Consider the following 19,550-nt stretch of genomic DNA (forward strand, 5'->3'; position numbering starts at 1 on the left):
GGTAAAATTATATATACGACAATTATGCAAATTAGTTCAAAGAGGAAAAGTTAGAAAGTAATTTTTCACACTAAAATCATGCATATTGTCTGCATCTTGTAGCTTTGTAGCGTTTTATTTAATTTTTTGTTTAGGGGGAGTTTGTGAATTTGGGGAACAATTGTACACTAAAAAAATATCCTGTTAAATAAAAAAAAAACTGGCAGTTGGTTGCAAGAAATTCACCCTAAAAATACAGTGACAACATAATCATACATTTTATTACGTGATATAATGTAACTTAATACATACTCCTAAAATCTACTTTTTACCTTGACTTTTTCTTTGACCATTTCAGGTAGCACTGAATAGTTCTGTGATATATTCATATTCCTAAATTAGTAGGTGGGCTAAACAGGAGACACATGGTGAAATATGTGAGATATTGCTGAAACTTTCAAATGCCAAAGGCCACAGAAAAATGGATGTTATGTTAATGTTAACAGATACGACTTTTGATTAAAAAATAAATAATATCAACTAAGATAAATAAATGCTATAGAAATAGCCTAGGCCTAGTGCATTTTTAGTTTGTTAACTAATTAACTAATGTTAACAAATGAAACCTTATTATAAATTGTTACCAAATTTTTTTAATGAAATGGTGGTGGTGATAGAGAATAAAATACATGTACATTACGTTGAAACACAATGACCACTAATTACAGTCACATTCATGGAAGATAACACGTGTTGTAGCGCATAAACCCTTCATAAACTTCGTAACGTTTGTCATTCTCCAACGTTTAGAAAAACATAATAATAATTTGCGAATAAACTGTAGCCAAACCTCCAGTGTCGTGTTCGGAGTTCGGCTGCTCTCGCCTGACTCCTCCCCCCGAGTTCGACGCGCTCGTCTCTCGGCTCTGCTCAGGCTTGTCAGTGCGGGCGAGAGCGCTGCTAAACATGGCGTCGGACGGGATGATTTTAACCAACCACGACCACCAATTCCGAGTTGGAATATTGACAGGTAAATACAAAATGACACTAGCCCCTTTTACAGCTCGTCGTTCGTGCTGGTCCTGCCCGCTGTTGTCGTGCCGGTTCTGATTCCTATCTGAGCGAGTTCTGCCCATTTATTGCTCGCGGTCCTCGACTCATTTGCAGAAGCTGTGCGTTTATTTATCTATATATTCTCATATTGATTTTATACTTGTATGTTATAATGTATCCGGCTGTATGTGATCTGCCTTTGGTCTGTCATGCAGCACAGCTCAGTGTCAAGACAACAGTTTGTGTGATGAATTATTCATAGCTTGTTCGCAAGACATCCAAATAACATAGAGCAGATCGTTGGAAAACCCTCTTTATATCTGTGAATGAACCCTCCGATCACTGCTAAATGTCTGTTTATGGTCATATTAACATGTGTGTTTGCTGAATAGTGTTGTTATGTAGAAACGAGTTGGTATTTGGAGTTGGTCACGCGGTGTTTTTTTCTCTCTCTCATGGATTTCTGCACAGCAGCATCTCGGCTTCAGGTTTGCTTTGAGGCTGCACACATGCACGGTGAGATTTAAATATATATAGCGTCTCGTGCAATAGATAGATCCACTCAGGAATGCACTTTAAACACGAGGGTAACCGATAATGGCTTTCACTATTCACGCGATTTAGTGGTCTTCTCCTGTATGCGTTTGAGTCGTCTTCATAGATCGCCACCCCAATTTGGTCTAAAAACGGGAATGAGGCAGACGACTTCCTGTTAAATATCGCTGCTTTAACAAGGGGAATGAGAGATGAAAAGCGATGTCCGGTTTGTCAACGAATCGTTCTTTTTTGAGTCAGATCTTTGTAATGAATCTGTTCACGTTTGGAGGATGGAACTCGTTCGTTCGAGTCGGATTAATCGACTTTTCCGACTGTATTTATGGAACTCTGCACATTATTTATAAGTGAGACATTTTCGAAAAATGTTTCTCGAATCAGTGAGTAAATGAGTCAGAATCGCTCCATTTTCCGAAAATGTCTCTCTTATAAATAATGTGCCGGTTTTATCAACATGCATGAATGTGCAGCCACATTAGCAAAATTTCAGTAAAAATCCGCTGAAAAAAAAGGGGTTCACTTGCCTTTTGTCAATAGTTTGGCAAAGTGAAATATTTTCTGTTGGTCATCTCTGCTAATTCTTGTGACCAACTTGAACCTGTAGCAAAATCTGTGTAGTGAAGTTTTTCACACCCATTTTCCCAAATGTGTGGTTTCTTGTTGAAATGACCCTATTTCACTGCAACACATTTACAGAGTTTTTAATTTAATACATTTTTTTTTATTTAAAAAAAAAAACAGCAACCACCACCTTTTCATTGATTTTGTAAATGTAAGTAACTGTTTATGATTTGAATTATAGCTACAACAAATCCAAGTGGGACACATGAAATTACTATAATAACCTTTATTAACAGAATGTACCTTAATAAACAGCATCATATGGGTATAGATGGTCATACTGGAAGGTTTTAGAGCATGTAATATACCACTGCCGGATGTTAGGGATCACATGATGATGTAAACAAATCATTGAATCATTTTGTGAAATGGTTCTTTGTAACCAACTGCTTAAAGGAACCAGTTTGTGGAAATGAATTGGATTTCCCATCACAAGTGATGAAATGCACACATTGACTGAATGGAAATGTCAGTGACTTTGCAGTGTGTCACATGTTCATGACATTTGTCTCGGTGTGTTTCCGCGAGCCTATTCAGTGAGCACGCGCCTCTGAGATGCTTTTCGTGAGAGGGCATGGTATGAAACATTGTGTGAATTACCCTCCCCTGACACACCCCTGTATAAGCATGACTGCTGGCCGAGGGTGCTGTCCACTTTTCTGGTGCTGAAAGGCCATCAGCCTCATATTTGTGTTTTCACAACATTTTCCTCAGCTGTGTGGAGCCATAACAGAAAAATATATGAGAGGAGGTGTTTGGGATTTTCCCGAGTATACCCCCCCCCCTTCCTTTTTTCTTATACTAACATCAGCTGATCTAGTCCATCATTAGTCGCAGTCACGCCTAGCCCTTCTAGGAGATTGGTTAGCATGCCTGCACTATGTAGGGGCATTTCGTGGAAGCGCACACTTATTGATAAGGAACTCTCTCTCTCTGTGTGTGTGTGTGTGTGTGTGTTTAAAGGAGGCAGGGAGGGGGAGTGAGAGCGAGTATGGATGCCTTAGAGTGAAACAAAAATGGGACCAAGTACATAGAACTACAGAACATGCATACTTAATAGTGAGCAAGCAATACATTACCTTTATTGTTCAGCTGTGCATGGAAAAGCAAAAACCTTTTGACCCCTTGTTTGAGATGTTGTAAATTGGTGAAATAGGATCATGGCAGGGGCTTCCAAATGTGGCTTAGTCTAAAAATAAGTGTCCAAAATGTTTAGACTATGTATTAAAATTGCATGTAAATAGAATCTAAATCAGAAACTATTGATTTTGTGCTATTCAAAGTTGGTTTGTTTTGGTGTTTATTTTTAGGGTAGCAGGCAAGACAGAGTCTGCATGCACTGCAGATTTCAGAGTGGTTTCCAGGCAAATGTTATCATTGTTCCGAGTGCTGTCTGGTATTATGAATGTTTTACATATAACTTTCATAGCCTGGATCATTTTAGGGGGAAAGATTGAATGAATACAAAGGATGGATAAAGGATTCTCTGGATTCTCAAGGTTTTGGTTGAATGCTGAGCTCAGAGGCTTTAATTTTTGGGAGGGTGTTGCTTTTGGTTTTCATAGAACAGTAAAATATTTGTGTATCCTACAAACCGCCTCCCTGAAGGGGATTGTGATATTGGACTGAATTTGTTGTGTTGTAAATGCCATATATTTACTGCATTCATCAGGTTTGCTCAACCAAGCGTTTTTCATTCTGATTGCTTCAGCTGTAGTTACATGCTATGGAGGGTCAGACACATCTGTTGGTAAGTCGATGGTTCCTCTTTGATATCTGATACATGAAATGACACATAGAGAAAAAGAGCTAGCTTTTCGATCATTTCCTCTCCAGCTCTCATCTTTCCGTTCAAAGGTGCCAGCATCAGAGTTACATTCACGGCTGTCAGGGCTCGTCTCTGAGGTGTTCACAATGATCCTCCCGTGTGGGCAGGGCTCCTCCTTCTGTACAGCTGTCGTGCTTCAACGAATAAACTGAAGAAAGGTGCATTCCCATCTCTGATAGGCTTTATTTCCTCTAACACAGGAAATTATTGAGTTCTGGAATTTAGTATTGTCTCAGTGGTTGTTTTCCCTATGGAGTCCCGCACATGGCATGCTGGGGGAAAAATGAAAATAAATAAATTGTGGCCACAAATGAAGAATTCTTAGAATCATTATAATAATACTCAATGTGTTACATCAATATAAGCACAAAGTGGTGTTCTCTAAACCAAAAGTTCAGCTTAGTGGTTGAATATCTTTTGTGTAGATGATCTTGATGATCAAAATGTCTAAATATCATAAACTTTTGTTGGTCCCAGAGCTTTTTTTATGCTGTTATCCAAAAGACAATAGAACACATCCTATAGGCTCTTTGTTGAAGGAACCAAGGTGATTCTAATTTCCAGGTTGACCTATAAAAATACATAATCCCTGCATAATAATTTATTATAACCCAGTCATAACAATGTATCATAGCAATCCATTAAATTCTGTAATCGTTGCATTTAATTTTTATGACTAGTCACCAGCTGCTCCTGCCTTATCCACCCTCTTGAGATCCACCTTCAGATGTAGTTCCTCATGGCCACTGTGATGTCAAAGCATGTTAACACCCTTGTGAAGAGTATCTTTGTGCTACCACTCAAGCAGCTCTCCAAAAGTTTAGACTTCAAGTCCCGTTAACCCCTCCTGAAACCCTCAGGTGGTGAAGGTGCAGACACTTGAATAGCAATTGGGAACTCATGTGCCAGACTTAAAGGCAGTAGAGGACCTTGTATTTGAAAGACATAAGCCTCTGCCAAGATCTAATCTCAGTTGAACGTCGACAGTTGCTATTAATAAGCCTTAATGAAAGATAGTTCAGATGTCGGTCCCCAGGTATCGTTTCGAAGCCATCAGTATTGAATTACAGGGGCATAATTTCATAGGTGTTGGAAATCAGCTTGGAGAATGTAGATAACAGCTTTTTGGTCAGGGTTTTCAGAACGACTCATGTACTAGAAATCAAATCAAAGCTAAAGACAAATGTGTTGCTTTTATGTACTGGTTTATGCGAGTACTCCTTTCCATGTAGACACGGATGACATTTTTCTGGATTTATGCTCCTCGTTCTGTGACTGTAGTTACCCTTTGGGTGTGTAGAGGACAAATGACTACAGCTTGATGTGTGTGTGTGTGTGTGTATATATATATATATATATATATATATATATATATATATATATATATATATATATATGTATATGTAATATGGTATTCAGAGGTTCGTAGTTCCTTAGTTTTCACCACAGAAACATAAGGGTGTGTTTGTGCATATTTTTGAAGATCACTATCTATTTTTCAAAGTTAATGGGTCAGACTTTGGACCTACTTTCACTAAATACTATATCATCAGTGTTTTGCCTTAAAGGGTTAGTTCACCCAGATAGCAAAATTATGTAATTAATAACTTACCCTCATGTTGTTCCAAACCCGTAAGACCTCCATTTATGTTTGGAACACAGTTTAAGATATTTTAGATTTAGTCCGAGAGCTGTCTGTCCCTCCATTGAAGCTGTGTGTACGGTATACTGTCCATGTCCAGAAAGGTAAGAAAAACATCATCAAAGTAGTCCATGCGACATCAGAGGGTCAGTTAGAATTTTTTGAAGCATCGAAAATACATTTTGGTCCAAAAATAGCAAAAACGATGACTTTATTCAGCATTGTCTTTTCTTCCGTGTCTGTTGTGAGAGAGAGTTCAAAACAAAGCAGTCTGGATATCCAGTTCTTTCGGGCAGTTCGATTCAATAAACCGGTTGAAGAAAAAGGTTCTCCAGTTCTTTTGCGCTCGACGTAATGGCGTCATTTGCGATGATTGCCCTTGATTCAAGCCTTTGGTTTACCCGCGCTCATAACACTAGCACAGAATCAGTTCAGAATCAATCACCAAAAGAATCAGTTCGGTTCATGCGCTCTGTGTGTCGGTTTGCTTCATGCTGAATCACACATGCGCAGTATCATCAGCTCCTCGATTCTTCTTATCTAGCTCGGCTCGGTGTTCATCTTCAGTTCTCTCTTCACAGCAGTTCAGTCAGTGTACTGTTTGAGTGCATGCATTACTCCAGGATATTGGTTTGTTTGAACTCAGAGGGAGGGTCAGCCACGTTAAAAAAGTTAACAGCTTAAGTCATTTGTGGATTAATGCGTATTAGAGATGCGAACAGTTTAAAACGATTCAGTTCGATTTGGTGAACTGGTTCAAAAAGATCTGGTTACATCAAATGATTCGTTCGCGAACCAGATATCACTAAACTGCAGTGTTTTGAACTCATTTACAACAGACACGGAAGAGAAGACTATGCTGAATAAAGTCATAGTTTTTGCTATTTTTGGACCAAAATGTATTTTCGATGCTTCAAAATATTCTAACTGACCCTCTGATGTCACATGGACTACTTTGATGATGTTTTTCTTACCTTTCTGGACATGGACAGTATACCGTACATACATTTTCAATGGAGGGACTGAGAGCTCTCGGACTAAATCTAAAATATCTTAAACTGTGTTTCAAAGATAAACGGAGGTCTTACTGGTTTGGAACAACATGAGGGTAAGTTATTAATGACATAATTTTTATATTTGGCTGAACTAACCCTTTAAGTAATTTGTGAATTAGTGTGTACTGGGGACGCGAACCGTTTCAAATGATTTAGTTCGATTTGGTGAACCGGTTCGACCTGGACATCCGGACATCACTAGATGAGACAAAACCAATAAAACCCATTACAAACGAGGCATTTGTTGCATCCAGTGGGGACATAATTACTTTTTATAAAGAATATTTCTCTGCATTTGAGACTTATAGTCTTTGCCAATTTACAGATCTTCATTATGCACCAAGAGCTTGTAATACTCCAAAGAGAAAGGAAAAAATTTAAATGGCATCATATGACCCCTTTAAGTTTGTTGCATTTGCTGTGAGTTCAGTAATATCTATCATTATTTGTTTCTGCCTTGTTTTAAAATTGATTCATTTATTACCCCAATTTATCTGGTTGCGTAGCTGTCGTACAGAAAGCTATTGACCAATCGAAAGCCATTCTTGTTCTGGTAACCTTACTATGCCGAAGGTATCTTCAGTTTAGGAGATTATTATTCTGTTCCATCGAGGGATTTCTGTCCAGATGTGAGTGCGATGAAATTGTATGCTCATGATAAATCCATTGCAGTTGTTATCTGCATATGTTTAGAGCTCAGATCTCTCAGCATGGGCACAATAATTTCTTTTTGAAGCGGATTATCTTTGAGGCATCTCTCTGCCGTTTAGAGAGCCATAGCTTGTACTGAGATATATACTTAATGTAAGTCTCGGTTATAGTGTAACCCCATGGCAATGAAGTATTCTTTGAAATGCATAAGGGGCCCACTTAGTCCGACTAGTACAGACTGAATTGAAATTGAAGGGTCTGTATGCAAGTCCTACACACAGATTTACAGTTAAACATTAGGTAGCTAAGATATTTCTTTATTATGGCTTTTATTTTACATAAAGACATTCTTTCATGCAGTTATCTGTTATTATGCCTATTATTTTAAATACATGCTTAAATATTACAATATTCTATAAGCTATGCATTATTTTAGAAAATGGTTTACCTAAAGACATTCTGACATGCTAACTTGTTTTATTTTGACTCTTACATTATAAAGATGTGTGCATGGGAAAGTGATCTTATTTATTTCATGTAATTATACATGATACAAACATGTTTTTATGACTTTTTTTTTGCATATAAGCTTGTCTTTTTATTTTACATAAAACATGCTGACGTCAAATTATTGGACTCTTTTACATAATTTTGCATTCATGCCTGTTTCTGTGTCAAATAAGAACTACAATAAAAATAATTTTGCTGGCAAGCATTAATATAATTTTGAAAATGGATATGGTTTTACATAAATATGTGCTAACATGATTACATGATCAATCAAAAATTATTATTTTGGCTCTTATTTTACATAAAATATGCCTAAATGCTAAATTGTTTTATATTCACCTCTGTTTTATTTTAAATAAAAGACAGAATAAATAATTATTTATAATCATGCCTTCACAAAAGTCCAAATTATTGATATATTTATTTATTTTGGACATTAATTTGTTTAACATGACATGGAATCGAATAAGTTATTTATTATTTTTCACATTTATACATGGTTATTTATTAAAATGTGTACCATGTCTTCTTTGTAAAACTCCTATGACTGTTAAACATATTTTACTGGATTGCACAATTTATGTTAAGAGTTTTTGTTTTCTAAAAATCTTAAATGTTTTATGTCATTTTTTGTTGATTGTATGACTTTTGTTATTCACTTTGTTCTCGCCATGAAGAAGATAGCCTTGCTGCTCTCATGGCATTGAAGAAAATAATTATACTTGTATGCAAAATTAACATTGTATAATTTCCACCATGGTTTTATCATTGTTTAAATACACACTTATTGAAGACTTATTTTCTCAAGAAGGTCCCCTGGCTTAGACTCTCCCACTCTCCCACTCTGCTATTGGTTGCCCTGCTGACTGACAGTTCTCCTGTCCTCTTGCAGTGTGTTCCAGCAGGGTTGGCTCCAAGGCCTGCCTCTATTTCCACACCACAAGCTCCATTCATAAATGTGTAATGGCTCATGAACGTGTTGGCTCTGTGTCTGTGTCCTGCTGGGGATTTGGAGCACTGGGAAATATGATCCAGTAGGGCATTTATACCATGCCGTCTAGCCTATGCTTCACTTCCCACTTACACTCAGTGTGTGTGAATTCACTGCAGTTGGTGTGTTGTGTGACCCTCAAACAGCCAGACAGGCCTGTATGCTTACATAACAGACACCCAAGTTTAACTTTTTTTTAAAGGAATATTTTTCAGAAAATTAAAATTTGCTGGATGTACTCAGGACATCCAAGAGTTTGCTCACCAATGGATCCTCTGCAGTGAATGGGTGCTGTCAGAATGAGTTTAAACAGCTGATGAAAACATCACAATAATCCACAAGTAATCCAAATGTCTCCAGTCCATCAATAAACGTCTTGTGAAGTGAAAAGCTGCATTCATGTTAGAAGCAAACACACATTTTTGTTTTATAGTGTAGCTTCTGGCCAAAATGCTAGTCAATAATTCATAATATTACTTCCTCAAGTCAAAAAGTCCATCTGCTATCATATTTGTTTAAAATAGTTTTGGTCTGTTTTGGCTTGTAAACAGTATTTGATATGTGAATATTTCTCTCCTGATTCAGACACAAAAAAAATAAATAAAAAGAAATTGGTGGTGGGGTGTTAGCCGATATTTCTTTATTTTTTATTTTATTTATATTTACGAAATGTTAAATCTTTTGATAATGGATTAAAAAATAAAAGTGTAAAATGTTTCCACAAATAAATAAATAATAATAATAATAATAAAATATATATATAAATACACACACACACTTTCTGTTTTATTTTTTTTTTAAATTCCGTTTGAACTTTTCTGGATTTTTTTTTTCTGTTTAAATTTTTCTCAACTCCTTTTTAATGGTTAAATTGTATTAATCAAGCAGCATGTCTAATTAATTTAAATTATTAAACTTATTAATTTTCACAACAATTTATTAAAAGTTTATCAAACAATTACGTTTAGGGCCCTATGAAATGTTTTATTTTTTCTTCACCATATGTTTTATTTTCTTAAAATAGCCTTCTGAAATGTTTTTCCCCTCAGAAATTCTATAGTGTATTTACATTTTTCTGATTATCAAATGAAGGCATATAAATTCATTTAATTTATCTTTTAATTATTAAAAAAATTAATCAAACTTTATTTAATTTTTTTGGTAAACAAAGGGGATTTACTATTAAAAATAAAACATGAAAGAAATGTTGTGTGATTATTCCTTAAAAAAATAATGTTTGTTTCTTTTTAGTAGTAGTAGTAGTAGTAGTAGTAGTAGGCTATGTACATTCTGCTGAACAATAGTAATACATTTCTGGCAAATACTTGTCTTTAAATTAAACCAGACTTTTATTTTGACTGGTTACAGTCAATACCTTCTGTGTATGTGATATGACGCTAGTTTTACTCAAATCAAATGGTCAAATGCTCATGAAGTGACTCTCAGAGCAGTTCAGGAGATGTTCTTCATGTGTTTCTGTCCTCATTTAGTGAGACGACAGATGCTGAAATCACCGCGAGCGTCACACGCTCTTCAGTGTGTGTAAAAAAACAAAGCCATGCTTCTGCGCCATTCATTAACACAGACCATGCAGGATTCATATTTAAATAGACTTTTCTGGCTTAATATTTACAGATATTAGTAGGGTTGTGCCAATAGACGATAGTATCGTGTATCGACGATAGTCAGAGATATCGACATAAGCAGATTTCTCTGTCGATAATCAAGACAATATTAGGCTAATTTTCCTATTAATGTATTAGATTATAATAATAATAACTATTATTTTTATTTTTATTAGGCTGCTTATTATAATTCGGCTATCAAACTGTCCTGCAATTTCACTTCAGCACCGCATCTCTCTCTCTCTCTCTCTCTCTCTCTCTCTCTCTCACACACACACACACACACACACACACACACACACACACACACACAGCGCGTGTGAGCACAGGCGGATTAGAGCCTTGAGTCGCTGAAGTTGTCCACTATGACTCGGATAACTCGTTAAATCCATGAAATGAAAGGGAAAGAAAATGAGGAGATGGTGTCCCACACATTTAATGGCTGGTACACGACATCGCACTCTTCTCAAACATGAGAGATTAACTCTTTCTTGGCTTACAAATAAAGTAAAGACAAAGTAATAACAAGGCGGCAGAGCGAACTTACCATCCATAGTGGTTAGAACGCAGTGTTTGGAATAACAGCGTTTAAAAGAACGGCGTTAGGTAACGACGTTATTTTTTCAGTAACTAATTAATCTAACTAATTACTTTTCCCGTCGTTACAACGCCGTTAACGTTACTGAACGTTAAATACGGTGCGTTACTATGCATTGATTTAATATGCAATCCGAACGCACCCCTGGCTCACACAGCGAGTGAGCAGGTGGGTTAATAACGAGATAAGCGATTATGATTGGCTAAGGCAGAGTCATGTGTTTCATGGTAGCCAATCAGAGCCAGTGTTTTTACACACACGCGCCAGCGGCGCCAAACACACACAGTCACACACACACGCAACAGCTACACAGAGATTCGCAGCAGCAGCAGAAATGGCGAGTCAGGAGCAATCCGATGAAAAGTTGGCATTTTTAAGGTGGAGATATAAGCACTACTTCAAATTCATTGTAGTCAAAGACAAGAACGTGCATGTAATGTGTACATGTAATGTGTGACACACGCATCTGCAAAGCTAGTGGCCAAAAACACTTTTCTTACAAAGAGTGCAGGATAAAACTCTTGCTGTCTGTTGACGTGCAATAAATCTCGAAAGTTATGTACGAACACCTGTCTGTTCTACTTATTTCAACTGACTTGTGAAAACTAGTAAAAAAAACAAATTCTTTGACATATAGCAACTTTTTTTTTTTATACAGTAACGCAAATAGTTACTTTCCCTGGTAACGAGTTACTTTTATTATAGAGTAATTCAGTTACTAACTCACTAACTTACTTTTTAGAACAAGTAGTGAGTAACTATAACTAATTACTTTTTTAAAGTAACATTCCCAACAGTGTTAGAACGTGAGAACCACTGCATAATAAGTTTGCTCTGCTGCCTTGTTATTATTTTCATGCACTCCACACTATAATGTGATGCATGCAAAATACAGAGTTTTGACCGTTACAAAGTCTCCATCCACAAACAGACGTACATCATCTACAGATATAAGGTATTTCATTGCACTTTAACAAGTAAACTGAACGGCCTATATATGTGCAATATTTTATGAGTTTAATGCCACAGTTATGTCAGAACGCATCTCATTCTTGTTTCTGTGGCGGTGCGTCGGTCTCGTCATGAGGCGTGCGGTCCAGAGCGCTGTATGACTGATGCATCAGTTCAATTCAACTTAACTACAAATATATGAACTTACCTGTTTTGAATACTTTATATTTAACGTGTCCGTTTATGCCCAATATTAGTGTTAAACTGCTGGACTTTAAATGAAATCTACTATTGATTTTCACTGTTGACTGATTTTGCAGAACATTTAGACTGATAACTTCCATGTGCAGATGCGGCAAATTTATCACCGGACGCGCGATATGACAGTTGTGCCCGACAATATGTGAACTAGCTATTTAAAATACAGTATTTTTATATTTAACGTTAGTTTATCAGTATGTTTGAAAGTATATTTTTCCGATTATTGGTGATTCCATAGGCTCTCTCTCGCGCACCTGCGTGGTTTAAAACACCAAATAGTTCTGCTATGACAAGAACAAAGAGTCTCTCTCTCTCTCTCTCTTGCTCCACACATGCACGATAATATCGTGTATCGTAGATCTCACGGGTTGATGATATGACTATTTGAAAAATTACCATATCGTCCAACACTAGATATTAGTCCATATCGCTATTTGATTAAGTACAATGACCTACTTGATTAATTAAATTTGACAAATTCCGTGACATTCCGCACTAAACTGTAAATTCTGTTTTTATGACTGGATTCCGCGATTCTGTCTGCATTTTCTGCATCGCGGAAATCATAGGGCCCTATTATTCTAAGTTGTTTCAATAGGAGCGCTAAAAATAGGTTGAGATCCATTTCAGTTTGACAGTATATCAGTGTAACAAGATATAATTCACATTAGATTATGACATTTATTTCAGAGACCTCATGCTTTTTTCGGCTCTAAATGGACAAGCAATGACCTTTGGCCTCCTCTGTCCCATGATGCCCTGAGAGCTGGCCTTAAAAATGGTGTATTTTTCACTCTGGCCCTCTGCTGATTAAATGGATCTCTGAAGGGGTTCATGGCTGGTCATATATTTATCACGTTCAACCATTAGAGTTCACAGAGCAGGCCAGATCACGAGACGCATGCAAACACACACACACACACACACACACAGCAGTGTTTTGCATCCTTCAGTATTGAATTAAGAATGCTTTTAAAATTCTAATTCAGTTTCCGAATTTCGAGTATTTTAATCAGTGACGTAAAAGCTACATCTAAGAGTTTGTAAATTAATGCATTTACACAGATATACTAGTAGAGCAGTGGCTGAAATGCAGCAGTGTTTAATAGTTGGCAGAGCAGAGGCTGAAAACGAGCACGATAATCCTCATGCAGTTTTAATCGGCCTTTAATCATTACTCTCATTACACCCCTCCACTGTCAACAGCACTCAAAACACACATCAGTTCAACGCTAGACACATACAACTCTGAATACATAAGGGAAGGCCTGTGTGTTCTTGGAATGGATTAAGAACACGATTATGGATTTGTGATTGTGTGAGCAAATGTGGTATTGTATAGTTTTTTTCATTTCTCAGTAATGCTGCTGGGTGATTATATTTTTCTTCTTTTTCTTTTTCTTTTTTTGCATGATTGTGAGCATGTCACTGCTGGTGATGTGATTGTGTGCATGTCACACGGTTTGGATTCAGGGCTGTATTGTGGTGCAAGTCCTGACATGGCTTGTATTGTTTTCCATTTAATCGTCATTAAAAAGCGCATCAAATTTTTTTAGCTGCAGCTCTCTAAGCTGTTCATTATGTGTTTCTACAGTATTTACATATCTAATATCACAGCCAAACATGTCCATGTTATTTGTTAGACTTAAACAGTTATCTATTTATCAGCTTGTTAAGGACCTGGGCTGAGTGTTGGTCGTCATGAGGCGCACGGGCCTGAGCGCTGTATGACTGATGCATCAGTTCAATTCAGCTTTAATCCAAATATATGAACTTACCCGTTTTAAATACTTTATATTTAACATGTTCATTTATGTCCAATATTAGTGTTAAACTGTTGGACTTTAAATTAAATCGACTATTGATTTTCTTCGTGACTGATTTTGCAGAACATTTAGACTGATAACTTCCATGCGCAGATGTGGCAAATTTGTCAAAGGACACGCCACGCAATATTACAGTTGCGTCTGACTATATATGAACTAGCTGTTTTAATACAGTATTTTTATATTTAACGTTAGTTTATCAGTATGTCTGAAAGTATATTTTTTCTATTACTGGTGATTCCATAGGCTCTCTCGCGCACCTGCTCGGTTTAAAACACCAAATAGTTCTGCTATGACAAGAACAAAGAGTTTCTCTCTTGCTCCACACATGCACAATAAGATCTGACGTATCACGATTTGAAAAATAACCATATCCCGAACACTTTTTTCATTTTGAAGAATGTTGGTAACCAAACAGTTGACAGTAGCCATTGACTTTCATAGTATATGTTTTGCTATACTATGGAAGTCAATGGCTTCTGTCAGCTGACAGAAATGTGATATTTATGGTGGACTGTCTCTTTACAATTACTGGCCAGAGATTTCAGTACTGGACAGTTAGAATTAAACACATTAATTGCATGTTTATATACAGTCCAGACCAAAGGTTTGGACACACCTTCTCATTCAAAAAGTTTTCTTTATTTCATGACTATGAAAATTGTAGATTCACACTGAAGGCATCAAAAAAAAAAAAAAAAGTGTGAAAACTGAAAATATGTCATATTCTAGGTTCTTCAAAGTAGCCACCTTTTGCTTTGATTACTGCTTTGCACACTCTTGGCATTCTCTTGATGAGCTTCAAGAGGTAGTCGCCTGAAATGGTCTTCCAACAGTCTTGAAGGAGTTCCCCGAGAGATGCTTAGCACTTGTTGGCCCTTTTGCCTTCAGTCTGCGGTCCAGCTCACCCCTAAACCATCTCGATTGGGTTCAGGTCTGGTGACTGTGGAGGCCAGGTCATCTGGCGCAGCACCCCATCACTCTCCTTCTTGGTCAAATAGCCCTTGATGCCTTCAGTGTGACTCTACAATTTTCATAGTCATGAAAATAAAGAAAACTCTTTGAATGAGAAGGTGTGTCCAAACTTTTGGTCTGGACTGTATATATATATATATATATATATATATATATATATATATATATATATATATATAAACATGAGTGACAAATTGACTGAGCGGGCGAGAAAAAAAATCCTTATTGTTGATGCCTGAACAGCTCGGTTATATTCCAGGAACACTTCTCACAGTGAGGTAGAAACTGTATCAGTAACAGTACAAGAGGCCCATATGGTGGAAACAGACTGTTTGAGAGAGAGAATCTGCCAAAGTGCCTCAGTAATGATCTCTTCTCTTAAACATAGCTTCCCATCTGAATGTGTCTGTGTTCTGTTGGCCCGTGTCTGGATGAATAATTTAACTCAAGCCTTATCTGGACACAGTGTGACTGCAGCATCTTAGATAATAGAATACAGACATTAATCACAGCACCCCCCTGCCCCAAGGCTAAAGGAACCCCCTGGAATCGCACCACTCTCGCACCACTGATCAAATGGACATGCTGCTCTTTATGTTTATGTAACCTGTCGGTGTGTGTACTTCAGAGTGTATGAGATTTATTGGTGATGTTTTCTATGCTTGGCATTACTTCAGATTTCTGTGAGTGCAAGGTGGGTAGGGCCCGTCCTGAGAAAGGAGTTTGGTTACTCTCTCAGTCAGATAGACATGGAAATTAATTTGATCCAGCAGAGAAGGGTTGTTCTTGCATGGCTAGTTGTTTGGCAAGCATGCCTTTTTGTGCCAGACAAGAGAAGTTATTAAGAGGTCTTTTAACCAACGCTATTATACAAACAACTAACCAGGTATGATGCAATAAAAGCTCTCTCCATGTAAATTCCATTTTTTGTTCTAAACAGCTGCAACCACAAAATAACATTTTGTCAATGAGGTTTAATTATTCTTTTTGCACTGGCACGCCTGCCCCTATGAATCTCATTGACCCAAATTTGTGTTTAATGTAGAGTAGCCTATGTTAACAATAAAAAATTTCCAATTTGCTGTAATAGCCATGCCACACAGCCGTTTAAAGCTCATTTTGTTTGAGATATCCATCAATGTTTAATGATATATTTTATTTATACACATACAATTCAAAAGTGTATTAGAACACTGTAAAATCAGTAATATTGTGAAATATGTCAATTGTTTTCTATTGTAAAATATTTAAAATATAATTTATTCCAATGACATTCATTACCCCAGTCTTCCGTGTCACATGATCCTTCAGAAACCTTTCTTTCTTGCATTCTTTCTTTCTTTGTGATGTGAATATCCAAGGATCCCGTAATACCGTCATAATCTTCATATTATTGGGTCATATTGCAAAACAGTTGCAGATTTCTTTATATGCAGAAATACAGGAAGTATTACAGGACATCTTACGGAGTATTCACACCAAACGCAAATTAAATTATTTGTGAGATTAGTTTACATACAAAGTCAATGCAAAGATGCGAATAGAGACGTTGTATATTTTGCATCATTTGCATCGCCCCATGTTTGGAATTAACAACAACCCTATATAATGCTAATTAAAGCACTGGTGCTTGGCTTCAGAGTGGAGATTCTGTATTGTGATGAAATATGAGTGTACGATAATTGTAATATTATATTGTATTGATTTTATTCTTTATCTAATAATGGAATAATTCAAGTGCCAGTTTGTGTATTTGTGTTGGCTGGAGTGAAAAAAAGAGAAACATTACATCACATCTGGGTAATTAGGGATGGGACGATAACCGGTTTTATTGATAACCGTGATAAAATGTGCTGAAGGTTAGTAATATCGTTTAAAAATGAATTATCATTAAAACCGTGTTTGATTATCGCGGTTTTAATAACTCACTATTAAATCATGTCCAGCCAGCAACAGTCTGACGCAAGCGCAGCGCACAATGTTTTTTTGGTTTTTTTTCGAGAAGGAATGGCGAAAGTCAGTGACTTTTCTATGCTTTTCTATGCTTCTACACTTTTCATTGTAAGGAAGGAAATGCCACAGAATTTAATCTTTCTTTAAATTAAGTGCATAGAGTTGCTTGTTTTATTAGTTGTTTGTTGATTATTAAATATAAAACTTGCTGAAATGTTTTCAGTGTGAGCATCAACTATTTTTGAACACTTTCATCTCGTTTCAACAAAACCGTGATAATATTGATAATCGTGATAATTTTAGTCACTATAATCGTGATATTAAATTTTCATACCGTCCCATCCCTATGGGTAATATAACATGTTGGCGTAATGAGATCTGTGATGTGATCTGAGCTCTGTGGCCATACAAATGTGTTTTTGCGGAGGGGAGTCCACACACATCTGCCTTGAGAACACAACTTCTGTCAACTCAGACTTCTTAATTCATTCTCTTCATTTTCTGACGCGATCACACTTTGGGTCATCCACCAGACACACAGATGCACGAAGTGAATGAACAGAGCACCTTTATGTCAGCGTGGTGTGTGTGAGACCCATGGAGTCTTTCCGCAGCAGATCAAGCTTCCGATTCGGATGCAGAGCTGGATTGTGGGATTACAGCTCTCACACATTGCAGCTCAACTGAGTCTTCATGCGCAGTGTCTGTCTAGTGAAGGACAGTGCCACTGTTACAGTCCGCAGAAACTTTGCAACTAGAGGGCTACAGGAAGTTCTTATTCTCTTGTTTTTATGTGCATAGAAGCACACGTGAGACTGAGCTGCATTAGTGAATGTTTAATGGGAAAGTTCACCCAAAAATATATATATTTTTTTTTTTTCCAAACTTGTCTTTTGATCAAAACACGAATTAAGATATTTGAATAAAACCTGAGACATTTGTCACTCCATTTTTAACTCTATTACATTCATAATGTAATCATAATGAATCAAGTGGCTTAAAGTCTTCTGAAGAGACATAATCGCTTTGTATGATGAACTGATTTAATTTAGGCTTTTATTTGCATTTAAACATTGATCAGCACACATGCATACTTGACATAGGGAACATCAAAACCACTCAATTCATATGGATTGCTTTTTAATATGTTTTATAACATTTTTTGAATCATCAATGTCTTGGTTCTGTGGACTATTCTCAGGCTTCATTAAAATATCTTCATTTATGTTTCAAAGTTGAATGAAAGTCTTTTGACTTCAGAATGACATGAGGCTCAGTAAATGATGGTTGAATTGATGAGAAGCTTTGCACCACATCACTCTGAGGGTTATAGGAGGCTGGTGTCTGTATATTTTAGGATTTCTGCCTCTTTATTTTTAGAGGTAGTTGTGAGGGCATAGGAAGTCATGTGATATCCCAAGTTAGCAAATCAACGTGTCTGGCTAAGCCACGACTCCAACACCTTTCTCTGTTCAAAGGCCCAGTTTTATTTTCACTTATGTTTACCTATTAATAAAAGGAAAATGTGTTGGAAGATATTAAAGTAGCTTTTAGTTTGTAACAGTCTTACACCACGGTTTGCTACCTGCTATTGCTATAGTCAAAGGCAAATTATATTAGGAGGAGGGACATTTTCATTCTATAGACCATGCCGTGGTTTGGATTCAAGCAAAACTGTTTAGTAACCAACATTCTTCAATGTGTCTTCTTCATTTGTGTTCCGCAGGAGAAAGTCATACAGGTTTGAATATTTTTGCATTTGAAGGTGAGTTTCAGTAGTATTTGAGAAAAAAGCAGACACTTTGTTCAACTGAAATATTTCTAAGAACAAAATAAAATGACAGATATGCTCTTTCAATCGAGTATGGTTCTGTTGTGTTTGCCCCATAGACTTTTAATGCAAGTCCATAATCCTCAATGTCATTTATTCTTTGTTTTCTGTCATAATTGGTCACAGATGCATTCCATAGACCTTAACTCATAATAAACCCATAATATCCCTTTAAGAGGAATCCCAAAATCATGTTTTCAAATGTGTTACAGTGACCGCTCTACTCTTAATGAATGTCTTGCAGGAGAGTAAACAGGTTCATTTCTGTGTGTTATGTGTGTGCTTGCATGAGGCAAAAGTGCTAATGAAAGCACAGGGGTCATCAGCAGTGGGCTTTAAGATAATTACCAGCGTTCACAAGGGGAATAGCTCTGTGTGTGTGTGTGTGTGTGTGTGTTTTGGCTGTAAGGGTTTGCGTCATTCCTCTGTAAATCTAAATCTCCCATTCCTTCCTGTGTATTTTCTCTCTTTTTTTTTCTCTCGCAGGATGTATGTTTCATCTCATTCATCATTTATCTACTCTTCTTTTCATCCTCCTTTTCTTCTCATCCCCAGTCTCTCACTCTTCTACACCTCCCCCGTTCTCTTCTTCAGTCTTCAGATCCCTTCATCGTTCACCATTGTTCTTCCTGACTGACCATCTGT

The 19,550-nt window shown here is 36.8% G+C and overlaps 1 protein-coding gene across 10 annotated transcripts in view; it reads left to right on the top strand.

Moving 5' to 3' along the window:
* Positions 1–865: 865 nt before the first annotated feature.
* The window catches only part of LOC132111669 (gephyrin), an 86,149-nt gene continuing 67,464 nt past the window's right edge, over positions 866–19,550 (top strand). For all 10 annotated transcript variants that reach the window (XM_059519187.1, XM_059519191.1, XM_059519190.1 and 7 more), the window contains exon 1: positions 866–1,009. In XM_059519187.1, the coding sequence (XP_059375170.1) occupies positions 946–1,009 (64 nt within the window). In that variant the 5' untranslated portion in view covers positions 866–945. The remainder of the gene's footprint in view (positions 1,010–19,550) is intronic.

Source organism: Carassius carassius, chromosome 31 (assembly GCF_963082965.1).
Source record: "Carassius carassius chromosome 31, fCarCar2.1, whole genome shotgun sequence".
NCBI lineage: Eukaryota > Metazoa > Chordata > Actinopteri > Cypriniformes > Cyprinidae > Carassius > Carassius carassius.